At 54.3% G+C, this 23,775-nt stretch overlaps 8 protein-coding genes across 8 annotated transcripts; 3 read left to right on the plus strand and 5 right to left on the minus strand.

Annotated features, from left to right (window-relative positions):
* Nucleotides 1-843: 843 nt before the first annotated feature.
* On the plus strand, nucleotides 844-2,178 carry CLUP02_08166 (uncharacterized protein; the record flags this gene model as incomplete). Its single annotated transcript, XM_049287156.1, has 3 exons — nucleotides 844-1,125; nucleotides 1,540-1,609; nucleotides 1,667-2,178. The coding sequence occupies 3 exons, from the start codon at nucleotides 844-846 to the stop codon at nucleotides 2,176-2,178; spliced, it is 864 nt and encodes a 287-aa protein (XP_049144299.1).
* A 1,207-nt stretch (nucleotides 2,179-3,385) lies between these two features.
* CLUP02_08167 (uncharacterized protein) lies at nucleotides 3,386-3,592 on the plus strand (the record flags this gene model as incomplete). Its single annotated transcript, XM_049287157.1, has 1 exon — nucleotides 3,386-3,592. A coding segment is annotated over one exon (207 nt), but the record flags the coding sequence as incomplete, so codon positions are not given.
* Nucleotides 3,593-3,713: 121 nt separating this feature from the next.
* On the minus strand, nucleotides 3,714-5,912 carry CLUP02_08168 (tetratricopeptide; the record flags this gene model as incomplete). The annotated part of the gene is made up of 4 exons (XM_049287158.1): nucleotides 3,714-4,937; nucleotides 4,997-5,129; nucleotides 5,195-5,758; nucleotides 5,839-5,912. The coding sequence occupies 4 exons, from the start codon at nucleotides 5,910-5,912 to the stop codon at nucleotides 3,714-3,716; spliced, it is 1,995 nt and encodes a 664-aa protein (XP_049144301.1).
* Nucleotides 5,913-6,805: 893 nt separating this feature from the next.
* CLUP02_08169 (farnesyl pyrophosphate synthase) lies at nucleotides 6,806-8,028 on the plus strand (the record flags this gene model as incomplete). Its single annotated transcript, XM_049287159.1, has 2 exons — nucleotides 6,806-6,915; nucleotides 7,089-8,028. The coding sequence occupies 2 exons, from the start codon at nucleotides 6,806-6,808 to the stop codon at nucleotides 8,026-8,028; spliced, it is 1,050 nt and encodes a 349-aa protein (XP_049144302.1).
* Nucleotides 8,029-8,550: 522 nt separating this feature from the next.
* On the minus strand, nucleotides 8,551-12,709 carry CLUP02_08170 (uncharacterized protein; the record flags this gene model as incomplete). The annotated part of the gene is made up of 2 exons (XM_049287160.1): nucleotides 8,551-10,356; nucleotides 10,427-12,709. 2 exons carry the CDS (start codon nucleotides 12,707-12,709, stop codon nucleotides 8,551-8,553), a joined length of 4,089 nt encoding a protein of 1,362 aa, XP_049144303.1.
* A 63-nt stretch (nucleotides 12,710-12,772) lies between these two features.
* On the minus strand, nucleotides 12,773-13,623 carry CLUP02_08171 (uncharacterized protein; the record flags this gene model as incomplete). Its single annotated transcript, XM_049287161.1, has 2 exons — nucleotides 12,773-12,991; nucleotides 13,576-13,623. 2 exons carry the CDS (start codon nucleotides 13,621-13,623, stop codon nucleotides 12,773-12,775), a joined length of 267 nt encoding a protein of 88 aa, XP_049144304.1.
* Nucleotides 13,624-14,604: 981 nt separating this feature from the next.
* Nucleotides 14,605-15,744, minus strand: CLUP02_08172 (RmlD substrate binding domain-containing protein; the record flags this gene model as incomplete). The annotated part of the gene is made up of 4 exons (XM_049287162.1): nucleotides 14,605-14,900; nucleotides 14,959-15,411; nucleotides 15,481-15,500; nucleotides 15,560-15,744. The coding sequence occupies 4 exons, from the start codon at nucleotides 15,742-15,744 to the stop codon at nucleotides 14,605-14,607; spliced, it is 954 nt and encodes a 317-aa protein (XP_049144305.1).
* Nucleotides 15,745-18,013: 2,269 nt separating this feature from the next.
* Nucleotides 18,014-19,567, minus strand: CLUP02_08173 (CFEM domain-containing protein; the record flags this gene model as incomplete). Its single annotated transcript, XM_049287163.1, has 4 exons — nucleotides 18,014-18,611; nucleotides 18,686-19,188; nucleotides 19,250-19,275; nucleotides 19,351-19,567. 4 exons carry the CDS (start codon nucleotides 19,565-19,567, stop codon nucleotides 18,014-18,016), a joined length of 1,344 nt encoding a protein of 447 aa, XP_049144306.1.
* Nucleotides 19,568-23,775: the final 4,208 nt, after the last annotated feature.

Genomic DNA, 23,775 nt, shown 5'->3' on the forward strand with positions numbered 1-23,775 from the left:
CGGCAACGGGCGCTGCCTGAAGAGGACATGGAAGCTGTGTTGTGCTGACTCTAGCACTTGCGCATCCATCTCTCTTGCTTTTCTTATCACCATTCTCTTTTCTCTTCCTCAGCGCAGAATTGCGAAAATCTGACTGCAAGCCGGCCGTTTTGCCTAGTCTCAACAACGGCTCGTTCAGATACACCAGGATATTCGAGATATGCCTGGAGGCGTAGCTCGCACTGAGGGAGCGTCTTGAGAACTCCTCTTAGAAATCAGCTACAAGTGCTAGCAATCTGCTGCACTGCTCAGAAAACCAACTATGCAAGCGCTGGTTGTGGTCTTCTTTTTCGCGTTTTCGCCGTGTCAGTCAGCTTGTCTGTTTAGAGATTCACATACATTCCAAAGCGTCGAATACAGCACCATCTGCTGAGACGCCCTGATCTGTTCAATTGGCCTCAGTCAAATCACGAGGCGATTTATTCAAGCAGCCGAACCCGTCGGCCGAAGGTGAATATATTTTTGGCAACTTGGTGAGCAGCATAGTATTTGCGGCCAGGCTACAGAGGCGAACACGAGGCAACGTTGTTCTGTAAAGACTCATATTCTGCACCTTTCTTTGATAAGATGCTTAGCTTCTGGCGTCGAATAAGTCACTCCGGAGACATTTTCCAGCCGGGTTTTCACGATGCGTATCCAAAACTAGAGGCATTTGTGGTTGATGACACGAACTGTCACCGCTAGACCCCTACCATCGCATAATCACTTGCCCAAAAAGATTTCAATAAAGTGACCGGCCCAATAGAAGGATAGGGTCGAGAACCAAACCCTCAACTCACCTCTGCTGTTCTGCCGGCCAAAGCAATGGCGCCATTCCCGACTAAGCATGACAGGGCGGGACTTTCTCGTATCTTCGCCGTCCACCTTGCCGGGACGGAGGCACATTCCTGCCTCATGGCCACATCTGGCACGGCGATGCGCGCCACCTACAAGGTGCGTACAGTCATCAGTACCAGCTGCCCATCAGAACCGAGACGCAAAGAACCGAATTCGGGGTTGGAAGGCGGGCAACGATACGCCCGACTGAGCAAGGGCGGCGATGCCCGGCAACATCGTTTTCACGGCGAGGCAAACATCCCATGCCGTGTAAGTACCGGTTCCAAAGCATTCTTCTGCACGATGAATATGTTCACGAAGAAATGACCCCGCCCCCGCGATACATAAGGGGAGCGATCGCCTGGCTTGGCTGTATTGTATCGTTCTGAATACCATCGTTTAAACCTCACACATCTGCCCATCACCTTCGCTCAACTTGCAGCGTGCCTTTGGCAGAAACACCTTCGCTTGAATCAGAGACACTCGCTTCCAATCTACGATGAGATACATCCAGCTATTGTCTGTAGCGGGGCTCGCAGTCTATGCGCAGGCTTGGGGGACTGATATCAGCACCGCTTACACGACTGTGGTGACTACAGCCTATGAGACATACTGTCCTGTAAGCTTTCTGAAAAGCGAAGACTTGATGCAGGAGACCAGAATGCGAAGCTGACATGAATCAAGTCGCCCACTACCTTTGTTCATCACAACGTGACTTACACGGCGACCACGGCAACGACACTTACCATCACGAGTAAGTCGACCAGCCTCGATCGACTTCTGCTTTGCTGCCGTACTGACACAAGAACAGACTGTCCTTGCACTATCACTACCAGACAACCCCCACCATACACCACAACCAAGACGATTTACCCGCCGCCCGTCGTCAACACCACTTCTTGCCCGCCAGAGATCACCAGCACGACGGTCAAGACGATCAAGACCACCAAGCACGCCCCGCCTCCCAAGCCGACCTACCACAACACCACCGTCATCGAGCACACGCCCAAACCTACCAAGCCTACGGAGCACCCGACTCACTCGGAGGAGACGCCCAAGCCGCCCAAACCCACGGGCGAGCATCACCACCCCCACCCTAACAGCACCTCGACTGTCGTTGTTGTAATCACGCCGCCCGCCGAGACTATCATCGCCAGCACTACCCCCGTTACCCCCGTCACGCCCGTCACCAACCTCCCCACCAATACGCCTGTCGGGCCAACGACCACCAGGCCTGTCACGGTTCCCGCAAACGCGGCTGGTATGGTTGAGGCTGGTGCTGGTGCGGCTTTGGTTGCTGTCCTACTCGCTCTCCTGGTTTGATCCGACTGGATGGAATTGGGGAGTGAGTACATCTGACGAATTGGCTTTTAACTTTCATCACCTTCATTTACGGCCGGCAAAAGTTGGAAGAGGTGAACACACCGGATAATTATCTTTGCTTTCTATTACGATACCCTATGGCAAGTTTTGAAGTTTAAGACACAACGGCGGTTATCTATGGGGAGTATAGGGAGTGTTTTGCCATATTGGGTTACATACAGTCCTTACGAAAATAATGATAATCATAGTTCAGAGAGCAGACGTACTCAGACATGTCAGCACATCACTAGAAGCAATCCTTACAAGAAAGCATACCTCAAAGTTCGGATTTTCCCCCCTCGATAGGTGATAGGTCGGTCGATAAGGGAACGACTTGATAAGAGCCGCTGCAGTGAATAACGCAACTCTTCACGTCCGCCAAGAATCAATAATTCAGAACCTCGGGCAGCTGACTGCATATACAACACACCCTCACACCACAAGCTATCCAAGGCATCGAACTACGATTGTGGCCCCGACCAAAAGCAGGCTGCGGGACCACATACACCCACACCAGAAAGAAGCTTCTCCAGCAACAAAGGAACCCGCGCAGAAAGGCAGAATCTCTGCTGCGCCAGCGAGGAGCATAAAAAGACAGCGCCGATACTGTGTAGTTTGCGACGACGAAGGGCGAAACGGGGGTGCTGAATAACCTAGTGGTCTTCCTAACCCCCCCGCTCGTGCACGCTCTTCGTATTCCGCACCACGACCCCCGGCAAAAACGAGCCAAGCACGTGGTTCGTAGCCCGCGGGAAGAAGCTCACATCGATCGTCTAGGTACGAAAGCGGGCGTTTTTGGCGTAATCGTGATCGTGGGAGGGTAGGGGTGTAAAGACGTGTTGGGCTGGCGGGGGGGTGGGTGTTCTCGTATTCAGGCTCTTAACCCAAACCCGACCTCCCCCCCCCCCGCCCGCCTTCTTTCTCGACTACTACCGGTAGGTGTCGTATATCTCTTTCCCGCTCGCCTCGTTTAACGTCTAATACGGTGACGTGAGATCTTGTGCATGGCTTTGATGAACCGTCACGGAATGCGTGGGTAGGGGGTTTCTGCGGCCTGCCCGTGAAGATATTTGGATGAGGGAAGCCAGACGCGGAGGGGAAAACGTAGAGGCGGGAACGGCGCCGCAGGCCCGTGCCGGATTTGGATCCGCGATTGCGCGAGGAAGTATCAACCTACCTGCCTCGCTTGCACTTACACCCACGGGGGAAATCTCAGTTCCTAGGTCTCCAGTGGGATTCACGACACTTGAAGAGTCACAAGGTGCTAGGTTCCCGAGGCCATGTGGTATCTCATTATTTTACGCCTGAATACTTGAACAATCATTATACGCCGAGTCCATCAGCACTCCCTTTTCTTCGCCTCATCTGTCTGTGAGGGCCCGGTAGACATGAATATGTGGTGTCAACAACCCCTCATGGCGTACTGTACGCCTGTCGTATGCGAAGGTTTCTGGGAACCAAGGCGATTCACGGTGCCGCCTTTGCTTATGCCGGACTCAGGGACTGATGCCTAATTCCGCATTCCTAATGCGTACCCGAGCCTCTCTTACCAAAGCCTTGGCCTCCTCAACTTCGAAGCCATCTTGTGTCAATTCAGTCCCCAGTCGATTGGCCGTCTTGTAGTCCGCCGTCCGCATGGCATGCTTCGCGAGCCACATTCGCGCTTTGCTCGTCGACGCCGTGACACCAGTTCCCTCGTTCCCGCCCTCCTTGCGACCATCACCGTTACCCTCGTCGTCAGATGCGCCTGGCGAGTCGTTGTGTATGGCGATCGAATCGTTCAAGACATTGTCCGCGGCTTCCCCGCCCTCTTGAGCGAGACAAAGTTCCATGTAGGCTTTTGATTCCTCCTCTTCGCCGAGCTGGTCGTACATGCTCGCAATCTGGAAGAGCAGCTCCGGGTCCAGATGACCTGTCGCGCCACGGCCGTTGAGCAAATCCCCTCCGCTTCCGAAGCTGCTTCCAACGTCGTAGTATGCGTCTGCCAGCAGAGCTCTCTTCAGCGCCTTGATACCATCCTGGTCGCGCCCCATCTTCTGCAGACACGATCCAACGGCGAGCCACATCTTTCCATCCCAGGGCCTAAGCCCGGCTGCCTTTTTATAGTACCATAGACTGTAGGTGTGCATTTCCAACATTTCGTACGTCTGGCCAAGGCCGTACCAGGCTCGGTAGTCCCGGCGATTGACATCGACGGCGCGTCGATACGATTCTATTGCGGCGTGGGTATTCTTCAGCTCCACGTACTCGTGACCCATTAGTGTCCATGCTGACAGGCATGTTCGGTCAAGAGTCAACGCTCGCCGGAAATACTGCACTGCCTTTTCGTGCATAGATAATAGTGAGTAGTAGTTGCCCACCACTACACAAGACTCTGGCCGGAACTTGTCGATGCTCGAGCAGAGGTGCGCAAGGAACGCAAGTTTTGGCCTCAGATTCATGACGTAAAGAATGTTGGAGTAGTGATCTAGTGACTCTAGTCGGTGGGGGTGGAGTGACAGCAATCGACTGAAATGTTGTTCAGCGGCAACGAGGTCTTTTGAATGATATGACAGCATGGCGTTGCATGTGAGAAGAAAGGATGAGTTTGGGAAGATTCCGAGTAGTGAGTCCAACGAGTTGGCGAGTTCGGGTGTAGCCTGGTAGAGCTCGAGCGAGGTGTAGAGGTGCCAGATGAAGGACAATATGTTTTGCGGGAGGTGCTCGGCAATCCGACTCAACTGTGCACTTGTCAGCTTGATCTGGCGACTAGGGCGTATCGACAGAATCAAAAACTTACATCGTCTATCCGGGAGATGAGTTGGGTCATTTCCAGCCAGCAGCCCCAGTTCATAGGGTACAGGTGGACGCTTCGCACAAAGTAATCCATCGCCTTGTCCTCGTTCTTCTCCTTTGCGAGAACCATGCCGTATCTTATCCACGGTAAGCAGATGTACGTGAGGAGATGAGAGAAGAGTAAAATTTGCCGCCTACTCACAGGTATTCCAGCCAACCCTGGCTGCCGAGGATATCCCCGTCATCCGTCGTCCGCTCGTCGAACCAGTTGCTGAGGAACCGGCTGACAGCATTCAACTGCTTATTGACGATGTTGCCTAGGTCCTGAGGTCCCATGACCATCTCCGAATCCTCGTCTTTACGCTTCTCCCCGGACATGAACTTTGCGTACAAGGCAAGGAACAAGCTCTTCTGACTGAGCCGGGGCAGCTCAGTGCTGCTGCCGCCGGCTGTTCTCGTCGTCTCGGCGTCCCCTCTCGTCTTTGACTTTGACTTCCCCTTGGACGCCCCCGGCGGTCCATCTGCATTGGAGCTCAGAACACCGGATAGTATAGAATCGGGTAGGAAGACGGCGGCGCAGCGGTCAAACTCCCTTGAGTCGAAGAGGGTCTTGGCCAGCAGGTATTTGTTGATCTCTTTGGCCTCGAGGAGGGCTTCCTCGGGGTCAGCGTTCACGGTGAAGACCGTCGGGATGTGCTGGGTATCAGTAACGGCAGGGTCGGCGTCGTTCGAAGGCTCGGGTATGGCGTTGAGAAGCTCTGCGGCCCTGGGATCGAGGTCAGCCGTGGAGTCTCTTTCGCAATGGGTCCTCGAGAAACTTGCCATTTCGCAGAGGAGTACAGGCACCGCTCGGAGCACTTGACGACAGCATCCTGCAGAGACTCGCGGAGCTGCGACAGCTCATTCTCGTTCAGTGACATCTCTGCGCATCCCCGGCCAGAGGGGCAAGAGCTGGATCGTCTTGTCGTCGCACAGGTTCCAATTCGTAGGGGAGTGAATCGAAGCAACGTCCAATTGAGCGCCTTTAGCTAACGTACGGGCCAGTCGCTTCTAGAGTTTACTGTCTACAGCTTCAAGGCGCAAAGTGAGGGCTGTGAGACAAGATACAGAGATGCAGGGTTGCTGGAATTGGCGATGCGAATGTTGTGTTTCCTTGTCCTGACGTAGTAAAGCTTAACGGCAGAAAAGGAAGCGGTCCACCCAAGGATTCCCACCACGCGACGGGCACGACGACGCTAAAGTGACCTACGGTGTACTTGACCGCCACGGTGAGCAACGCAGCGTGCGTAGCGGCCAATCCAGTAAAGTTTGGTGAGCTTAGGTAATGGGAACCCCGCCATGGTGCTGGAGGCGGAAGTCAATTGGATGTCGTGGGTCGCCTGTCATCCCAAGACCCCACTTATCCCGGCAACATCAGGGACCGTCTGGGAAATCGCCCCCCCACCGCCTGCCAAAATAGCAACTGAAGATCGGATGAGGGGTACACTTTCTTTCTCATCTTGTACGAGTTGGCTCTAATTTGACGCGGGCGCATTAATTTCGGATTGCTATCGCAAACTTGCCTAGTAAGTAAATTTCCCAACCAACCTCTCTCTGTCTCCCTCTTCCTACCACTCGCGCTGCCATTGTTCGTCCACCTTTGTCTCCTTGCTTCTTCCTTCCCCCCTCTCTCCCCTCTTCCCCCACGATACCTCCACTCCGTTTTCGCTCTCGTCGCTAACCTCGAACGCCTCCAAAAGACCGTTGCAACCCCTGATCCAATCCAGCCACCCCGCCGAGCCGGCCTCAGACCACACCGCAAAATCAGAACAAGATGGCCAAGAAGACTACCCTCACCGAGTTCGAGTCGGTCTTCCCCAAGCTCGAGGAGGTTCTCCTCGAGCATGCGGAAAAGTACAAGCTTCCCAAGGAGGAGCTGGCGTGGTATAAGAAGGCAAGCATTTAGCCACACCGACCCCTGGACACTACTCTACTGTCTAAATGGTTTGGTATGAGGCTATGCGCGTGAGCGCATGTGTGCCGCGTCCTCCTCATTCCCAATGGCAATAGAAAAAGGGAGAACCTGTCAGAGAAGAAGAACACCAAAAGATTAACAGCTTTCCTGTGCGCCAGAGTCTTGAAATCAACACCCTCGGCGGAAAATGCAACCGCGGCATGTCGGTCCCCGACTCCGTCTCCCTCCTCCTCGACAAACCTCTCTCCGAGGAAGAGTACTTCCAAGCCGCCACCCTCGGCTGGTTGACGGAGCTCCTCCAGGCCTTCTTCCTCGTCTCGGACGACATCATGGACAGCTCCATCACCCGCCGCGGCAAGCCCTGCTGGTACCGCCACGAGGGCGTCGGCATGGTCGCCATCAACGACGCCTTCATGCTCGAGGCCGCCATCTACACCCTCCTCAAGAAGTTCTTCCGCGAGCACGCCTCCTACGTCGACCTCCTTGAGCTCTTCCACGAGGTCACCTTCCAGACCGAGCTCGGCCAGCTCTGCGACCTCCTCACCGCCCCCGAGGAAAAGGTCAACCTCGACAACTTCTCCATGGAAAAGTACCGCTTCATCGTCGTCTACAAGACGGCCTACTACTCCTTCCACCTCCCCGTCGCCCTCGCCCTCCACTGCCTCAACATCGCCACCCCCAAGAACCTCAAGCAGGCAGAGGATATCCTCATCCCCCTCGGCGAGTACTTCCAGATCCAGGACGACTACCTCGACAACTTTGGCCTGCCCGAGCACATTGGTAAGATCGGCACCGACATCATGGACAACAAGTGCAGCTGGCTCGTCAACCAGGCCCTCGCCATCGCCACCCCCGAGCAGCGCAAGATCCTCGAGGACAACTACGGCCAAAAGGACAAGGCCAAGGAGGCCGTCATCAAGAAGCTCTTTGACGACATGGAACTCAAGCGCCGCTTCGAGGAGTTCGAGGAGAAGCGCGCCGGCGAGATCAAGGACATGATCAACAACATTGACGAGAGCGAGGGCCTCAAGAAGGGCATCTTTGAAATCTTCTTGGCCAAGATCTACAAGCGCTCCAAATAAACTACTTCCAAACCACAAAGTATAGGTACTAATGCAGATGGCGCGCGTGTTTCTGTTTGGCGGGCATCATGGATTTCTGCGTGTGGCACAAATGGAGCCGTGAAAAGAAAACAAATTAGAGAAAGAAGATAGATACCAGAGTCCAATTGATTGACGATGATGACACCAACTCAAACAATAGAACCGTTAGAAAGTATGGAGAAGAAAAAGTTTCCGTATTAAGAGATAACAAAAGAAAAACGTTCCTGACTAGAAAGATGGCCTAGTCCGATAGATAAGATGACTAGACAAAACAAAATATGCCATCTTTTTTGGGTTCCCTCTCCAAAAGCTTTTTGTTGCAGACCGACATGCTAGTCGCATCGACATCCGGGTATCTTACATGTTAAATGACATCTCCCTGTGCGCCTAAATCGCGTCCACTGCAAGATCTGCTCTCCCTCTTCTTTTTCTCTTGGTCTTACAGCGTTGGTGGCTTCTTCCAATCTTCAGCCGAGCGCCACCATACGCTCTCGTCATCCTTCAGTGCCTGACGGTACCACTTCGCCCGAGACCCTGCGACATGCCCTGTGACATGCGAGGCCTCGTATCTCGACCCCTCTCGCGTTCCACAAAGTTGATGAGCGGAACGTCCTCGTCATCTCTTCTTGACGATCGTCTCGGCATGGAGGGCATGGGAGGCTGCTGCTCGTTGGAAACCACGCGACGTACGGCACCGCCGCCTGCTGTGGACCGACTCCTCGGTCTCGAAGCGGCCGACTGCGACGCCATGCGCTGGGGAGGGTACGCCTTTGCCGTGCCCATGCGGGTAACGGTTGGAAGCTGCGGCCCTAGGTGCCCGTCTGGAAGTTCCAAGCCCGTCGCCATCTCGATGAGGGGCTTTCCGGTGGGTACACGTACACCGCGACCTTGGCCGTCTCGCCAGGCTGCGGGTAAATCGGGCACCTTGGGCGTGAGGTCGACAAGAGGCTGCGGCATCTCTCGTTTCCCTGAAGATGACCCACCATCTGATGTCTTGGGACGCGATGAGGTGGTCGGACGTGCGGCGGGAGGCCGTGATCGACTCCGCGGCTGAGGCATGGGGTCTGTCGCCGTGGGGCGAGACGAACGCACCGTGCCTCTCCTCTGCGGCATCCCGTTGTTTTCGTGTTCTGGGAACTGGCCGAGCAGCGAGTGCCCCCCGGTAAACGGACTTTCGACTGCGTATTGTTGATGGTCTGAGGTGAGAGCAGCCTTCTCTGCTTGTTGTTTGCGCCCCTCGTACGCTTGGCCCAACAAACCACCGGACTTGAACTCGTCCTTGGCAAAGGGGTCGATGAGTCGCCTTGTGTGAGGCTGCGACAGATTCGGCGTTGTCCTGGATCGGGAGACAACCTTCTGGGATTGGGTGTGTCTGGGTGTAGAGTGATGGTCTGCGTGTCGAGCCGTCGGCTTGTTGTCCAAATCCTTCCCGAAATCGTCAATCGGTTTCTCGAAACTGTTCATGTCCAGGAGCGGCGAGAAAGTTCCAATGGTATATGGCGTCTCGTCGGCGGATGCCCGGGGCCGGTGCAAGGTGCCGCTTCTTGTAAGACCGCCACCGCCTGTTTTCGTTCCGTTTCTCGCATTGCCGCTATGTGAAGATGATTTCTTCTTGTTGAGGTCGACAATTTTGTTCGCAATGTACCAACTACGCCACCCTTGAATGACTTTCTGGAAGTCTTCCGCGAGTTTTAGATCATCCGTGGCGAAGAAGTGGATGAAGTTTTCCGTATTTTGGAAGACTGTTGATTTCTGTTGACTCTTGACCGCAAAGCAATTCTTCTTTGGAGCTCTGATCTGCTTCAGCATGTCCTTTTCGGTGACGGTATACAGGTCGAAGTCGGATAAATGGCACAGCGAGACGGCATCCTTGTCCGACAGTTTGGCATCCTTCTTCTTGGCTGAAAACATTTGCCCAGTCTCCAAGAGCGTGACGTAGCGTTTGTTCCATTTACCGGGCCGCTGAGAGTGGTATAGCGCGAAGTTGATGAGACCTGGGGGCGGATCGATAGTGCGGGGCACACCTTCGAGGTTCAGGTCGGGGTTCTTGTCCGTGGATTCACCCGGTACGATGAGTAGACAGTGCTGCGTATCGCGGTCCCAAGAGTTCATCACAAGAGCCACAGGCTCATAGCGTCTCAGACGACGTTCCAGACCAAAAGCGAAATAGCACTCGAGCACAACACTGGTTTGCGGGTTGATGTTGTGGGTCATGAGGTTGGCGGCCGAGTATAGAATCTCACTCGGGGTAGTATCGGGGGTGACAGGAAGACTGATTGACGACTGCATGCAACGTATCGTCACTCGCTTTGAGAAGAGCATTAGCAAAAAGATGAAGATCAGGGTCATGCATGGTCAGAGTGAGGGAAAGACTAACGCGTTCTCCGGCATTGCTAGCAGAGGTTGGGGCATCTGTCTGGGGGACAATGCCACCGCCACCGGCTTGTATAAAGCGGGAGGGGTCCATGACACTGACGGGCCTGTGATCGAGGGTGAGGGGTTGAAAATATTGAGAGGGAGGTTTTGTGAGGGTATTCGCAGGTTCGGTCTTGCGCCCCTTTCTCAAGAAGAAGGTAAACTTGTCGACAATAGGGCTCCGGACACGGGAGGCTGGTGCGTCGGGTACGGCGGCCAATTGAGCCTGGAGTCTTGCGAGGTCCTTTGCCTTTTGATCTGCCAAGATGCGATCGGTCTCTGCTTCAAGACGAGCAACCTCTTCGGCCCAGCGAGCAGCGTCCTCCTCTTCCTGTTCCTTGCGACGTCGGTGCTCTTCTTCCTCCTGGGCGAGCAATTGCTGGTGTTGTTGGTGGCGCCGGCGCTGTCGATCTTCCTCTTGACGGGCAAGCTGCTGGTCCCAGTTGGGGTTATTGCTGCGGATGAGGTCCTCCTTGTTGGTGTAGGTGTAGTCGTTGTTGTTATGAGAGTCAGGGTGGAGAGCGAGCTTAGTGATAATTTGAGAGCGAGCGTGTTCAGCCCTGGCAGCGAGCTTCAGGTCGGCGCATGACGAGTGGGAAGAAACCAAGATTGGATTGTGCGAACGAGGGCGCAGATGGGGACCGGGAGGCGGGACGAGGTCGCGTGCTCGGGTATGATGTGCCTGGGCTTGGGCTTTGGCTTGGCCTTGAGCCGGGAAGGGCAACGGAAGTAGTCCCAGTCCTATTCCAGGAGGAGATGGTTGTGTTGGATGTAAAAGCGAGTGTGGTGGAGGGGGAGGAGGAGGAGGAGGGTGATGCGGTACTGGCGGCGGTGGTGTAGCTGGTTCAAGTGGTGCCGTTCCTTGGGATCCTTCTCCTGGCGCTGGTGCAGGCGCAGATGCAGGCGCAAGTGCAAATGCGCGGACGACTGGGACTGCTGGGACTGTGGGTAGTCGTGGTGGTGGTGTAGGAGGTACTGTCGTCAGCGATGTTGGCGGTTGTGGTACATGCCCGACGAGGTTCGGTTTCGGTGCCGCAGACCAAGAAGCAGAAGACGCAGACGCAGACGCAGACGCATCAGCAGCTGACGCTGATGCTGGTGGTAATAACGCTGATCCTGCAGACGGGGCCGGCGGACAGGGGCTCAAGGCGTACAAAGGGGCGGCCTGAGTGGAGGAAACCCCTGGAACCCCTGGGGCTGGGGACGTGGACCCGGAATAGGATGGCGCTAGGGAGAATAAGGAACCCGGTTCGCTTGGGGGTCTGGGGCCACAAGGGCCGCATGCGTCTGTTGTTGCACCAGTAATAACACCACTGGCACGACCACCGCCTGCAGGAGGAGAGGACCTGGTATCTGTAGTCGTGGTCGTAGGGGACTTCGGAGACAGAGAAGGCGGCGAAGAAGAAAAAAAAGGAGGAGACGAGCTTCCATGCAAGGGGCTCCAGCTGTCGTCCAGGTCCGCCTTGGGGGCCGTCTTGGTTGGTCGCCGTCGATTGGGGTAGCTGAACCGCACGGGGGATTCGGGAGGGGCTGGGACCACCATTCTTTTTCCACCGCCAACCACACCATCTCCAGCACCAGTGCTGCCAATATCAGTGCCAATTCCACCACCCCCACGACAATAATAACTCGCACTACGCCCTCCTCCTTGGCCTTCAACTTCCCATGTTGCTGCACAGCGACCACCGCTACTGACCGGAGAATTCTCAAAATCAAACGGAGACGAAGCGTCGCTGATGCCGGTACCGGCCATGAGATCGGGCCACTGCCATTGCATTGTCAACTGCGGTGCTCCCGACGGTGTTTGCGGCACCGACGTCGACAGCAGCGGCGCCGTGCGCCTCCTCCTTAATGATGAAGCTGGGGTTTGCTGCTGCTGCTGCCCATACTGATCATGACGATGCGGCGACGAGACCGATGCCTGTCCATCATCACCACCTCCACCAACGGCTCCCTCCTCTTCATCCACGGCAATTCCAATGCCTAGACCCAGCGCAATGCTTGTCGCGGTGCCCGTCTCGGTCGTTGCATTGGACACCGTCTCGTCGTCCTGGAAAATATCCACCTCCCAGTCCCGCCAGTTGCGTCCAAAGTCCAGCACACTCTTGTGCTCCCGCACGCTTCTGTACCGTGTGAGCCTCCCGGCGGTGACGCTCTGGCCTCGTCGGGGTGGATGCGGCGCAGGTGATTTCGGTGGCCCTGGGCCTGCCGACATGGTGCGATTAATACGCGGAAACCCTTCCATTGTGGGTGGGTGGATGGGTGTGGGTGCGCGATTTGTGTGTCAAGTGATTGTGTTATTTCGTTTTCAGAGCTCGTTCCCCTTCTCTTCCTCGGCAGTGTCGCCTTCGTCGTCGTCGCTATCCTGTCCCTTGAACCGTTCGCCTGATGCGATACAATGCGATGCGATGCTAGACAGGGCCTTGAGATCAGAACCCCGGATTTTCTCGTCCGATGGCGTCGATGGTAGCGGCGACGGCGTTGTGCGGCTGCGGCCCAGTCCGCTGGAACCTTGGAACCCTCCGAGCTGATCGCCCCCAGCCCAGCAGGGAACACTTGAACGTTATCTTGCAGCCTTTGCCCTTATTTCCCTCTTCCTTTGATTGCTGCTGCGGTGCTGCCCCAGGACCCTGCAGATCTCCCTGCAAGTGATAGATAACGAAAGATGGGATTGATAGGGCTGGTGGTCCGTCCCGACAAAACTTGTTTTTTTCGGTCTCCTCGGTTCCCGGATAGGGAAATCTTTGACGGGGGTTCGCGGAAAAGGTAAAGGTAAAAATAAGATGTGAGTTAATATTGATTAGATTAGATGGCTACAATAGTAGCACTTTGTGAGTTGAAACAATAAGCAAAGAAAGTTGACGATGATGAAGAAATTTAGACGTTGTGTCGTACAAGAAAAATGATGGACGTTGATGCAGGCAGCGAACAGGCGGAACCAGGAGCAAAGAGCGAAGGAGGAAAGAAGGAAGGGGGAAAAAAGAAAATGTGGCAAGACCTCTCCTTCCCATAAGTCGGGGTCCAAGAAGACGGCAGGCAAGGGAGACTTTTTACATCTCTCCCGGCAATCGCCTCATCCTTTCTCTATTCACCTCAGGTATCTCACCTTACCTGTGGACTATCCAGTAGATCACGCGTCAGCTGATGAAAGGGGTCCATGTGTCTCCAGAGGCATGCAAAGCACACCGAGAGCGCGACGCCGCACGTCCTTTGCCGAATGCCAGTCAACCTTCATCCAATTTGCACCCCCAATTGAATATGGATTGTGGTTCAGGAACGGGCAAGCACTGCATTCCTGACCAGACCCCGACTCCCTCTTGACGTGTCAGTGTTTACACTTTCTCCTCCATGATGAACGCGACCTCGGCCTGGGCAGAATCCTCCGTGAGCGGTGAGCCCGTGTAATCAGAATTGTAATTTCAGCGAGATGCGGATTTCGTGATTTATGAGATTGCTTCACGTTGTTTGTCATATTGCGCATGATGCCCTGGAAGCGTCCGCGATGAACCGACAGAATTCCGTCGCCCTTTGAGACACCTTACCCGCCCGATTCAAGTTCACACACTTCATCGTGCCTCTACCTCTTGTCATTCTCTTCATGTCTGGGGCCACTCAATGTATGCATGATCGCGAGCTATCAATTAGATTTACCTCCTCCAAGCTCAATAGTCGAAAGGAATGAAGATAGGTGGGATCTTCGGATCGTAGGAACCAAGACACCCGTAATTTCAAATGCGGTTTTACTTGAACTGAAGCTTCCAAATCCTGGTTCTACAGTTGGTCATTTTTTCTTTCTTAAGTCTTCTTCCTTGTTACTTTTCTCTTTCGCATTTTGTGACTACTGCTGGGTATAGCCGCATGAGACAAGTCAATAGCCTAAACTCAGATATGCCACTTGTTGATGCCTCTACTTTTGTATCGACTCGTCGCGATTCAACACCAGGTAAGCTTCCTGTGAAAAACCGAGGAGACACGGGCACACCATATCTGTGACCAAAGAGGCCCTTGTCCCGTGAAGCCACCGGCTTCTACGCCACATCACAGCGTTCCCCTCGATGCAAGTCTAGTCGAGTTCGAATCTGCGCATCGAGATTGTTCAGATATACACATTTATCCCAGTGAGACACGATGAACCCACGTTCAGTGCCGGAAAGCATGCACTTCGCGCCTCCACCACCCGATGAAGTCACTTGTCGACACATCAATACCCAGGTCCTTGAGAGCCCGCGTGCTAAGATGACAGTCGTACGGCCGCTGGACACTCGCGTTCGGGTCGTTGCCCTCCGTGTTCGCAATGATGCCGTCCATGGAGAGATCCATAATATCCGCAAACTTTTGGCAAATTTCGTACTTTGTCATCTTGTCCTCACTGGAAAACTGCAGGATCTTGGGGAACGAGCTACGGTCCTCGGCCCCGAGGTACTTTTCGGCGATATCTGCAGTCCTCGTCAGCCATGTACGTTCGTTGCTCTCGTTAAGCAGCTCGCGACTTACCATGACACACGCGCCCAATATCCTCCGTGTTGGTCGGGTACCGGATCGCCCAGTGATCCATCTTCACCTTGGCGCCCCCGTCCTGCGTCTTCCACAGCGTGTCCATGAGAACATTGGTTGCGCTCTCCGCCGGCGTTTCCGCCTTTCCGTACAGCACAGGCACACGAAGGACGAGACCCAGACCCGCGCGGCCGGCAGCCCTGTACTCCTCCAGTACGGCGCGCTCGCCGTCCAGCTTGGTCTGGCCATAGAGGTTCGTCGGCCCCGTCTCCGCTTCAGCCTCGTAGGGGGCGTCACCTTGCTTTCCCGAGAAGACGTAGTCGGTCGAGATGTAGATGAGCAAGGTCGAGCGGGCGGCGCAGAGCTTGGCGAGAGACCGTGTGGCCTCGACGTTGAGGGCGCGGGCGGCGTCCGGGTCGCTGTCCACCTTGTCTGGGAACCTCTGGGCGGCGCCTGTTTATGCTATTGTGTGAGCTTGTGCTGAAACCTTTTGTCTTATGTAGAGGATGCTGGTGTACATACAGTGCACAACTACCTGTGGCCTACCATGATCGTCAGTAAGGTATGGTACAGGCTATCAGCATGATGAAGGTAACCTTACTTGGATTCATCAAGAAACTTTTCAACATCAGAGGTCTTGCCGAGGTCGACTTTGAAGACGGAGACGCCATCGGCGCGAGAGTATCCCGTACCCTTGACGTTCCAACTCTTCATGTCAAACGCCCGCGCTACCTGTCTTCCGAGGAGACCAGTGGCTCCGGTCACAACCACATCTTTACCCGCCATGTTAGGGAATTGTAGGTGAGCTTTAGTGTAGGAGATTGATGTCCAAAATAAAACAGCGAGCCTTCTCTGTTTCTGGCTGGTTTCCGCTCTAATGTAGGCGTATAGTGAACGTGTCGAACTAGATATCATTCAATTACATGGAAAGCGCTGGTACCGTCGACTACCCCGCGGTGGGGTTCGTGACCCGACCGTTGCGGGACACCCAATTGGGCCAACTCGCATAATTACATCATCCTCATCTAATGCATACCGAAGGTGAGGTATTCCACCTCAGGCTTGCTCCTGACTTCATCACGGCTTTCATCCAACTTTCTTTCCAACTTCAGATGAACATGTCCGTCAAAGCCTCAATCCAGCGGAACGGATGGTTCCGAACAACTTGCAAAGATGGGATCGATGGGGGGCCCAGCCCGTGAGCATTGACGTTCCAAAAGAAGACTCGCCTCAACTTCTGGAATCGTCTCCAATTTGAATGATCGACTGACAGGTATGCGGCTGCGCAACGCCTCGTGCCGAAAGACTCGGCGGCAGGCAAGAGGGAACGATTGCATCGTCCTTTCTGGCGGTATTATCTTCTCGTCTTTCTAGGCTTCACGGGCTCCCTCTCGACCCGTAGCTGGTGGTACGAGCCACGGGTGAACAATGCCGTCAACCCTCAATACTTGACGTCGAGTCATGGCAATTTTTTCGACCATATTCCGCCTACACTGCAAGAGTCTTAGGCCCGTTTTACACAGCTCGCGATATCTCGCACCAGGTCCAACGTTATCTTTCATCACAAATACCTGACAACGTGGTCTGGCTGCAAAGGTCAGTACTTTTGTACCTCGATACCGCACCACGACTCCTCTGGGGAAATTCATTTCGGAGAGATACGAGCGGCTAACTACTACTACTGATACGAGCGGCTAGCACTGATCGAGACACGGTGCCTAGGCCGATCATGTTCTCTTCAGCGGTGAACCTGAAGCATTGCGCCCTACATTATCCGTGCCAATACCTGCTGGACATGCGCCCTTCTAGCTCGAAAGCATGCACAGGGAGACCCTCGCCAAGACCGCATGCGAGCATCCGACCCCATCCTCTCTTCGAGTATGGCTTGCGTAGCGGGGAGCCTATCTTCTGCCCTACCTCATGCAGAGGAAGATTTTGGCAGCTTCCCATACGAAGAGACGTTAGAGGCGCCAGTCATCAACCCTGCCATCGATTCATCTATCAGAGCTTGATACGAGCATTTCAGAACTTGGTACAGATACAGCGCCGGCGTATGCAGAGTTCAGCAGGAGAAGCAATAGTGCCTTGGACGGGCAAAACTCAATTCGCAAAGTACCAATTCTACCAACTGATGAGTAGACGATGAGAAAATTCGTAAGATTACAGCTTGGGGCCCTTCCAAAAAGATAAGGCACATAGAAAGTGAGAGTGAAGGATGGCGCAATGCCACGACTCGGTCCGGCATGCGCAATATCGCTAGGAACATTCCTCGAGACTTGAAAGTTGGAAAGTGGTCTTTCATACCCGGCCCAGATTCTCCGCTCCGGATGGCATCGTCGTTCCATCCGTGGAGTAGGTGACAAGGGCGTTGTGACTGTTCATTCGAAAGAGAAAAGGGAAGAAACGAGGCAGCTAGACTCTCTCTCTGAAAATGGCGCGACAGGGAAAACCGTCATCGTCGGATAGGTGGCGGTTGCTACCATGCTCAACTCTCTTATCCCTTCCGGTGGGTGAGTTGTTACAGCCGCAAAGCCCCTCTGGCATTGTTGCTGCGTTCCAAGGCATTTTGCTCGGAATACTACATTCTGCGATTCATGTAGGTTGATGTGTAGTCGAAAACCGGGGGCGCTGGAGGTTGCAAACTCTCTTACAGGTTGCAGAGCCGCGAAGACTCGTCAGCCCAGATCATGCGGGGGGCAATAGAACAGCCCTGATATGGGCCATTCGTGCAATGTCGAAGCGATGAGGTTCCATTGAGCAAGTGTCAAGTTGAGTGACAACAGTTTCCAGGTGGGGGTGTGTGCGTGAACTCTCTATTTCTGTTTCCTGGGTCAGCTTGATGCTATAACACAGCATCTTAATACATGCAGTCCCAGTGGAGGGTTCGTCTTTGGTCTATCTAATTGTTCGTTCACGCCCGCCGCGTCCCACCTCAAAGTGAGGTGGCAATAGGACGAATTCGCTATGTGGTTTGGTATTCTTGTATACATGGTCATCAATAGTTAAAAAAGCAACTTGCATCAGAAAGGCAGACGAGGTTCCCGCCCTCACTTCTTCAGAAACTTCCCGAGCTGGTCGTCGAATATAGCTTTGCGTCGTAATCGCGTTTGCCCGCACCCGCATCCCTATCCCTATCCCTAGGCGCAGCATCTCTCCTCCCGCCGCCCCCACGCGGCGTCGAATCCCTTCGTTCGTCGTACACGATATTCACTTCCGTCGTGCGCATGATCCCGTCGTACGTCATAATCTCCTCCTCGCTCGTAGTGGGTGAGTGGCCCCGGATCTCGGACCGGCCTTTCATGCTCTTGAGCTGAAACGCGTCGGCGGCGTTGCGCGCGGTATTCGAGCGGCCTCTGGTTCCCGTCGTAGCCGTCGCCGTCGCCACCGTGTTGCGGGACTTCTTGGTCGGATCGCCGCTGCGCACGTAGCCGCCTCCATAGCGACCGTTGGAGGAGCTCTTGAGGGAGGCGAAGAACTTGGGGAACCAACGGAGGAAGAGGCCGCGCAGCGCGGGAGCAGAGGCTGTGATGATGGCTAGGTTCGTTTCGACGGCGGAGTAGGTGAAGCGGATGTCGTAGGTCGGGTCTTGCTGGTTGATGTGATAGGATATCTCGATTAGCCATGCGAGGCGGAGGACACTGACGGCGGTGACACTACGAGATGAAGGTGTATTAGCAAAAGGGGGGGTATGCCCGAAAGTTGTATATGTCATGGCCTTGTGACTTACACAGCGCCGAGCCCAAATACTGCAAGAAGCGCCATCTTGACGCGGAGAGGCATCTTGAGCCCGAGGAAGATCCAAAAGGGCAAGGCCAGGGCCAGCACGTCGGTGAAGATGGTGAGGGAGGCGGTGCTGACGTAGAAGGCGGCCATGTCGATACACTTGCCCTCCGTCGGCGGGTTCCGACCCGCCTTTTCCCAAAAGTAGCTGATGGGCTGGCACTGGAAGATGATCGTCGTGAAGATGGCGATGCCGAGCGCAATGTTGAAGACGTTAAGCGCGTGGATGGCGTACCGGACCGACCTCTTCTGGCCGCTGAGCCGCAGCAGGAACATGAGCACCGACGTCTTGACGATGGCCAGGATTGGGTTGTACAGCAGCTGGATGATGTAGTTCCAGAGGCTCCCGAGGCGGCTGTCGGCTTCGAGGGGTATGTCGCTGACGTGAATGCCGATGAATCCTAACCGCATTCCCATGTATGATGCTGCTGTCTCGGCAATGGAATCTGCCTGGAGGGTTCAATGTTGGTAACTACTTAGAGAGGTGAGATATTCGGGCTGTCAGACTTACCATGGCAAAGCAAATCAAGCCATCATCTGCATCGGCAAAGATTAGTTACAGTTCATTGGGAGAGAATGTCAACTCAGATCGAGGTCTTGGATTCAACTGACCCCAGCCAAATTGTTTGGTTGAGACTCGACTATACACCCGTAGGCCTACCACGAGGAGAGCAATCGTCGGAAAGAAGAATAGCACAACGAAACCGGTATGTTGCAGAGAGGAATAAGGGTACGGATAGTCGTCGGTGATGGGTGGCAGCGCCGCCGAGGTGCTACTTGTGTCCCTTAACTGAGCCGCGTGGACCAGCGCCGCTACGGCCTGAGACATGTTGGACGTCCTCGATCTTCGTCAGATTGAGAGTTCTGCCAAGGTGTATACCAGTTTTCATTTCAAGCTCAAGAGAGCCTTGACCAACGAACGGGGGTCAGATATCTGATGCGAGGGCGTGGGAAACGGTTCAGAAAGACAGGATGGGGATAGAGGTAGATTCTATATGCCATTGCCCTCCTGGGGTAAGAATGCAGCTTGCTTGCAAAGGAAACGCCTTTTTATTCAAACTCTTCTTGCACGTCTTGAAGTGAAAGACGTACAACTCAGGTAGGGGTGGCCACACAGGTCGAAAAAGAGACGACAGAACTTGGCTACAAAGATGTAATGAAAAAGGTCAGCCTGTCTGCCTCTTCCTAGACTTGAAGCAAGACAGGGCCGGGAAACAGGAGAAGAAACGGAATAGCGGCAGGCAGGCAGGGCCAATCGAGGAGGACCTCTCGGTGGCCTTTGCCCTCTAGAGTCTGAACAGCTTTACACGAAATGTGGCGGCCCTGGCTTTCCAAAACAGATCCTGTTACCAGTCATGTGGGTGCGGCTGTGGGAAGAGAAACTGGAGCTGCTCTTTGGGGAGAAGGACGGAGGTGCTGGCAAATCCCTACACCAGGATTCTTTTTTTCTCCCACACCCCCTTGGCGCCTGCTCCTGCTGCTTTACATCTGGCAAGGATATCATCTTCGCTGGCCAAGAGTTCGATCGATATCCTTGTGTTGGGCAGTCATATTCTTAACGATGTAGGTACAGCCCCCGAGCAGACATTGAGGGGGGTCGAGGAAGAACCCAGATGTTTGGGGCTTTCTTCCCAGTTCCACACCATCCCGCCGTCGATCTATGTGGGAATATGTCGCTGCTTGGAAGCCCAAGCTGTAGGTTTGCTTCTCCTCAATAAGAGACAGCGCCATGACTAGTAACCGTTGAGACTACCGAGCGTCAGTGGCGTACCAAGAAAGCAACCTTCCCGTCCATTACACTCCTTCCATTGTCTTCCTTGACAGCTTCTGGACGTTGCAAAATGGTCTCATGTCTGTGAGTTCCCGTCAACAAGCTTACTTGGCAAAGATGGGGAGAGGGGTGTCGGGCTGTACGGATAGACCAGCGACTCTAGCCTGGAGTGGGAAGAGAGGGGCGGATGTGTCCCCCCGTTGTGCTGCCCAACGAGGAAAAGAACCCGAAGCCGCTCGCATTTGCCCCCTCCTATCGCTCCATGGTGAGAAGGAATAGACTGTACGGATAGGCTGCTGTGTAAATTAAAGGCGAGCCTCGCTGCTCAAAGGCCGGCCTGTAGGAGCAGACCGTGGGACTGGGGGTGTGAGCGAGGACTGCGAGGGTGGGTTGCCTGCAGCGATCGCGGGCGGCCATCTGGCAGGCGTGGAGCAATGGAGCTTCATCGGAGTAGCATTTTCTTGGAGACTCTGGGTTATCGAACGATGGCTAGAGGTTGACGTACAGTCACTCGTGGGCCCAGACCGGGGTTTGGATGGTTGTCACAGTTGTGTACTTGATGAGCGTTGGTGACTTCGTATAATTGTTGTTAGTGGCTAAGGACTGTGGCCGACGAACCCATGTTTCCAGGCCGAATCCCGGGATGCAGGTACACCGGGGTTCCGCAGCAAGTTCGGACCAGGTGAAACCAACCTGGAATTACACACTACACTACAGATACGCTGAGCTTGCGAACCTGGGACTTTTCGCTAGCGCAGCTGCGGCCGCCGTTGAGCGAATTGCTGAGTTGGGCATCGAGCCGCGTTCACTGCTTCTGCAGTCTCTGCATACGAAGTGCATGTACTCCGTAGGGATGCTTGTAGGTACGGATAGGCAGTAGGAATAGGGGCCCCGTCTCGCTCTTCAATACTTGGTTAGGGAAGGGAGGCGACAAGACGCGAGAGAGTGATGTGTATACTTGTGAAAGAGCAGGAACTCGGAAGCCGAGATAGGCGGATATGGCTAGACTCTCCTACTCAAGTTCTATGCATGCGGCCTCTAGTTCTCGCGAGGCCGACGGGATTGGGTTGACAGCTGACGAAGACTGAAGCAAGTTCTCTGAAGAACTGACGGGTCTCCTGAAGAAATCCATGCATTGCCACCGGCGGCACAGCAGATTACCCACGGGAAGTCCCATGTGTCTCGGCTTTCCCACGTTGACATGAAGAAGAAAGAAAAAAGACGCAGGTCCGTCGGGAACTTTACGACTGCCGTGCTGTCACACCTACTTTCTGCTTGCTTTGCCGCGAATTCGGTGACGTGCTGCGTATTGAAGATTCCCGATGTTTTGGTATCTGACATCGACTTGTCATAGACGTCCACCATCGCCAAAACGTCTATAGATGGCACTGCCCTCCCCAACTAACACCCCAGAACAAGGCGCCGAAACTGATAAGATATCGGAAAACCCGTATTGTTGCAGAGATCCAAAGGTGGTCTTTGCTTTGAATGATCACCTCGCGGGAAGACAGGGCGCGGCACCCGATGGTCCGACAGGATTTGCAAGCCCGCTGCCCCCGCCGAGCATATATTAATTCGCCCTCAATCTATTCTGCGCGCGACAGGGGTTGCCAACACCCGGGCCACTCTCCCTCCACGTCATGCATGCCGACCAACCGGCAGGCAAAGGTGTGAGTGAGTGAGAACGAAAAAGAAAGAAGGAGTTTCGGCCTCGAGGTGATCCTACTGCACCATGCCGCAGAATTGTTCTCCCAAGCCCTTCCTCTTCTCTTGACAATTTCGGATGAATGCTCGCTCAGTAAGCCCTCCCTTTTATCGTTACGAGTCTTCGTTTCCGTAATGTGGGCGGCCAACAACATATCACACTTACATACACAACTCAGCAGTGTCGTCGTGACAGGCTTAAGCTTTCGTCTCAAAAGAAAAATAGAAAAAGGGATGATGGGTTCTTTACGAACCTAAACACGTCGGGAGCAAAACGAAACAGCCGGATCGTGGTCATAACATGGAGAATCCCTCTCTTCTATCGGGCGTGTCTCCGCCATCCTCAAGGCTCGACCCCTTGGTACATGACTGAATCGCTAGTGAAATACCGTTCGCAGTCCTTGCGCTCATCTTTGCGCCAGGAGTGACTGTGCCTTGATCACATGGTGACCTCTCTGTTCTTTTCCCAGAGCCAACCAAACAAGGAGAATTGTGCGAGAAAAGGATTTCGGGGACTTTGTGTAAGACCGGCTTCAACCTTGCTGTCTTCCTACCAGCCAAATCTGGCAACTGGCTGGGATACCGCGGACAGCTGAGGGGGTGCCTATAACCCTTGCGATGAAGAATCTTGCGTATGCAAATCTCCCATACGAAATACATGCACGCCTGAGCTAGCGTTGGACTGTTGGTTGTTGGTTATGTTCTTGTGCGGCCGTGTGGACCTAAAGATGAGTAGCAAAACGGACCAAGTGGAACCTTTCGTGGAGTACGAAGAAGGAAAAGAAGCAATGAAAAAGACGAGAAGCTCAAGAGTGTTGCAGAAATCTTGTTGGAATGTGACAACTTGACTCGCTCAATAGACGTTGCCTTACCTAAAACTTTACTCTCAGCTTAGACGGTTCATCCAATTCCAGAGTTTTGAAAAGTCAACACAACGAGGCATGAACTCATATTGCTAAACATGCCTGCCTGAACAATCTCATGTGACGAGTACTCATTCCGAGCGGATTTCCCAAGCTAGACTCTTGCTCCGTTGACCGTTGATACGCACTGGCATGCCGTAGGACGGCGAACCTACCGACCGGCCGGCCACCTTGCGCCGGCTCGCAGCAACTTGCAAGACCAAGGGCCGAGTTGGCAACTGTACATGCAAGGGCCGGGGCCATAATCCCTGAGGGTGAGAGAGTTGCGGGGGGCCACCATCTCGGCCAAGGTTGCCAAGATCCAGGCTCCGATGTGCAACGTCCAGCCACTCAACGGACGCGCAGTCCGCACCGGACCCTTGCCGGTGCCGAGTCCAAGTGGAGATGAAGCTGCAGGTCTGTTGGACCGGCCAGGTCCTCTTCTCTCTCTCCTGTGACTACTGAGTACTCTATCGGTATGTGAGTGACTTTCTGTGTTGTGCTAACTCCAAAGTCCATGAGACTCTTTGGCAACGGCTCCGAGCATGGCAACCTCGCCTCCAGGATTGCCCCTAACCCATCATCTCCCACGAGGAGGTCAGCATTGTTCATCTCCCTCGGACGGGGTCTCGTCTCTGGTAGGATTCACTTCAATGCCTG

This window comes from Colletotrichum lupini, chromosome 4 (genome assembly GCF_023278565.1).
Source record: "Colletotrichum lupini chromosome 4, complete sequence".
In the NCBI taxonomy this organism is placed as follows: domain Eukaryota; kingdom Fungi; phylum Ascomycota; class Sordariomycetes; order Glomerellales; family Glomerellaceae; genus Colletotrichum; species Colletotrichum lupini.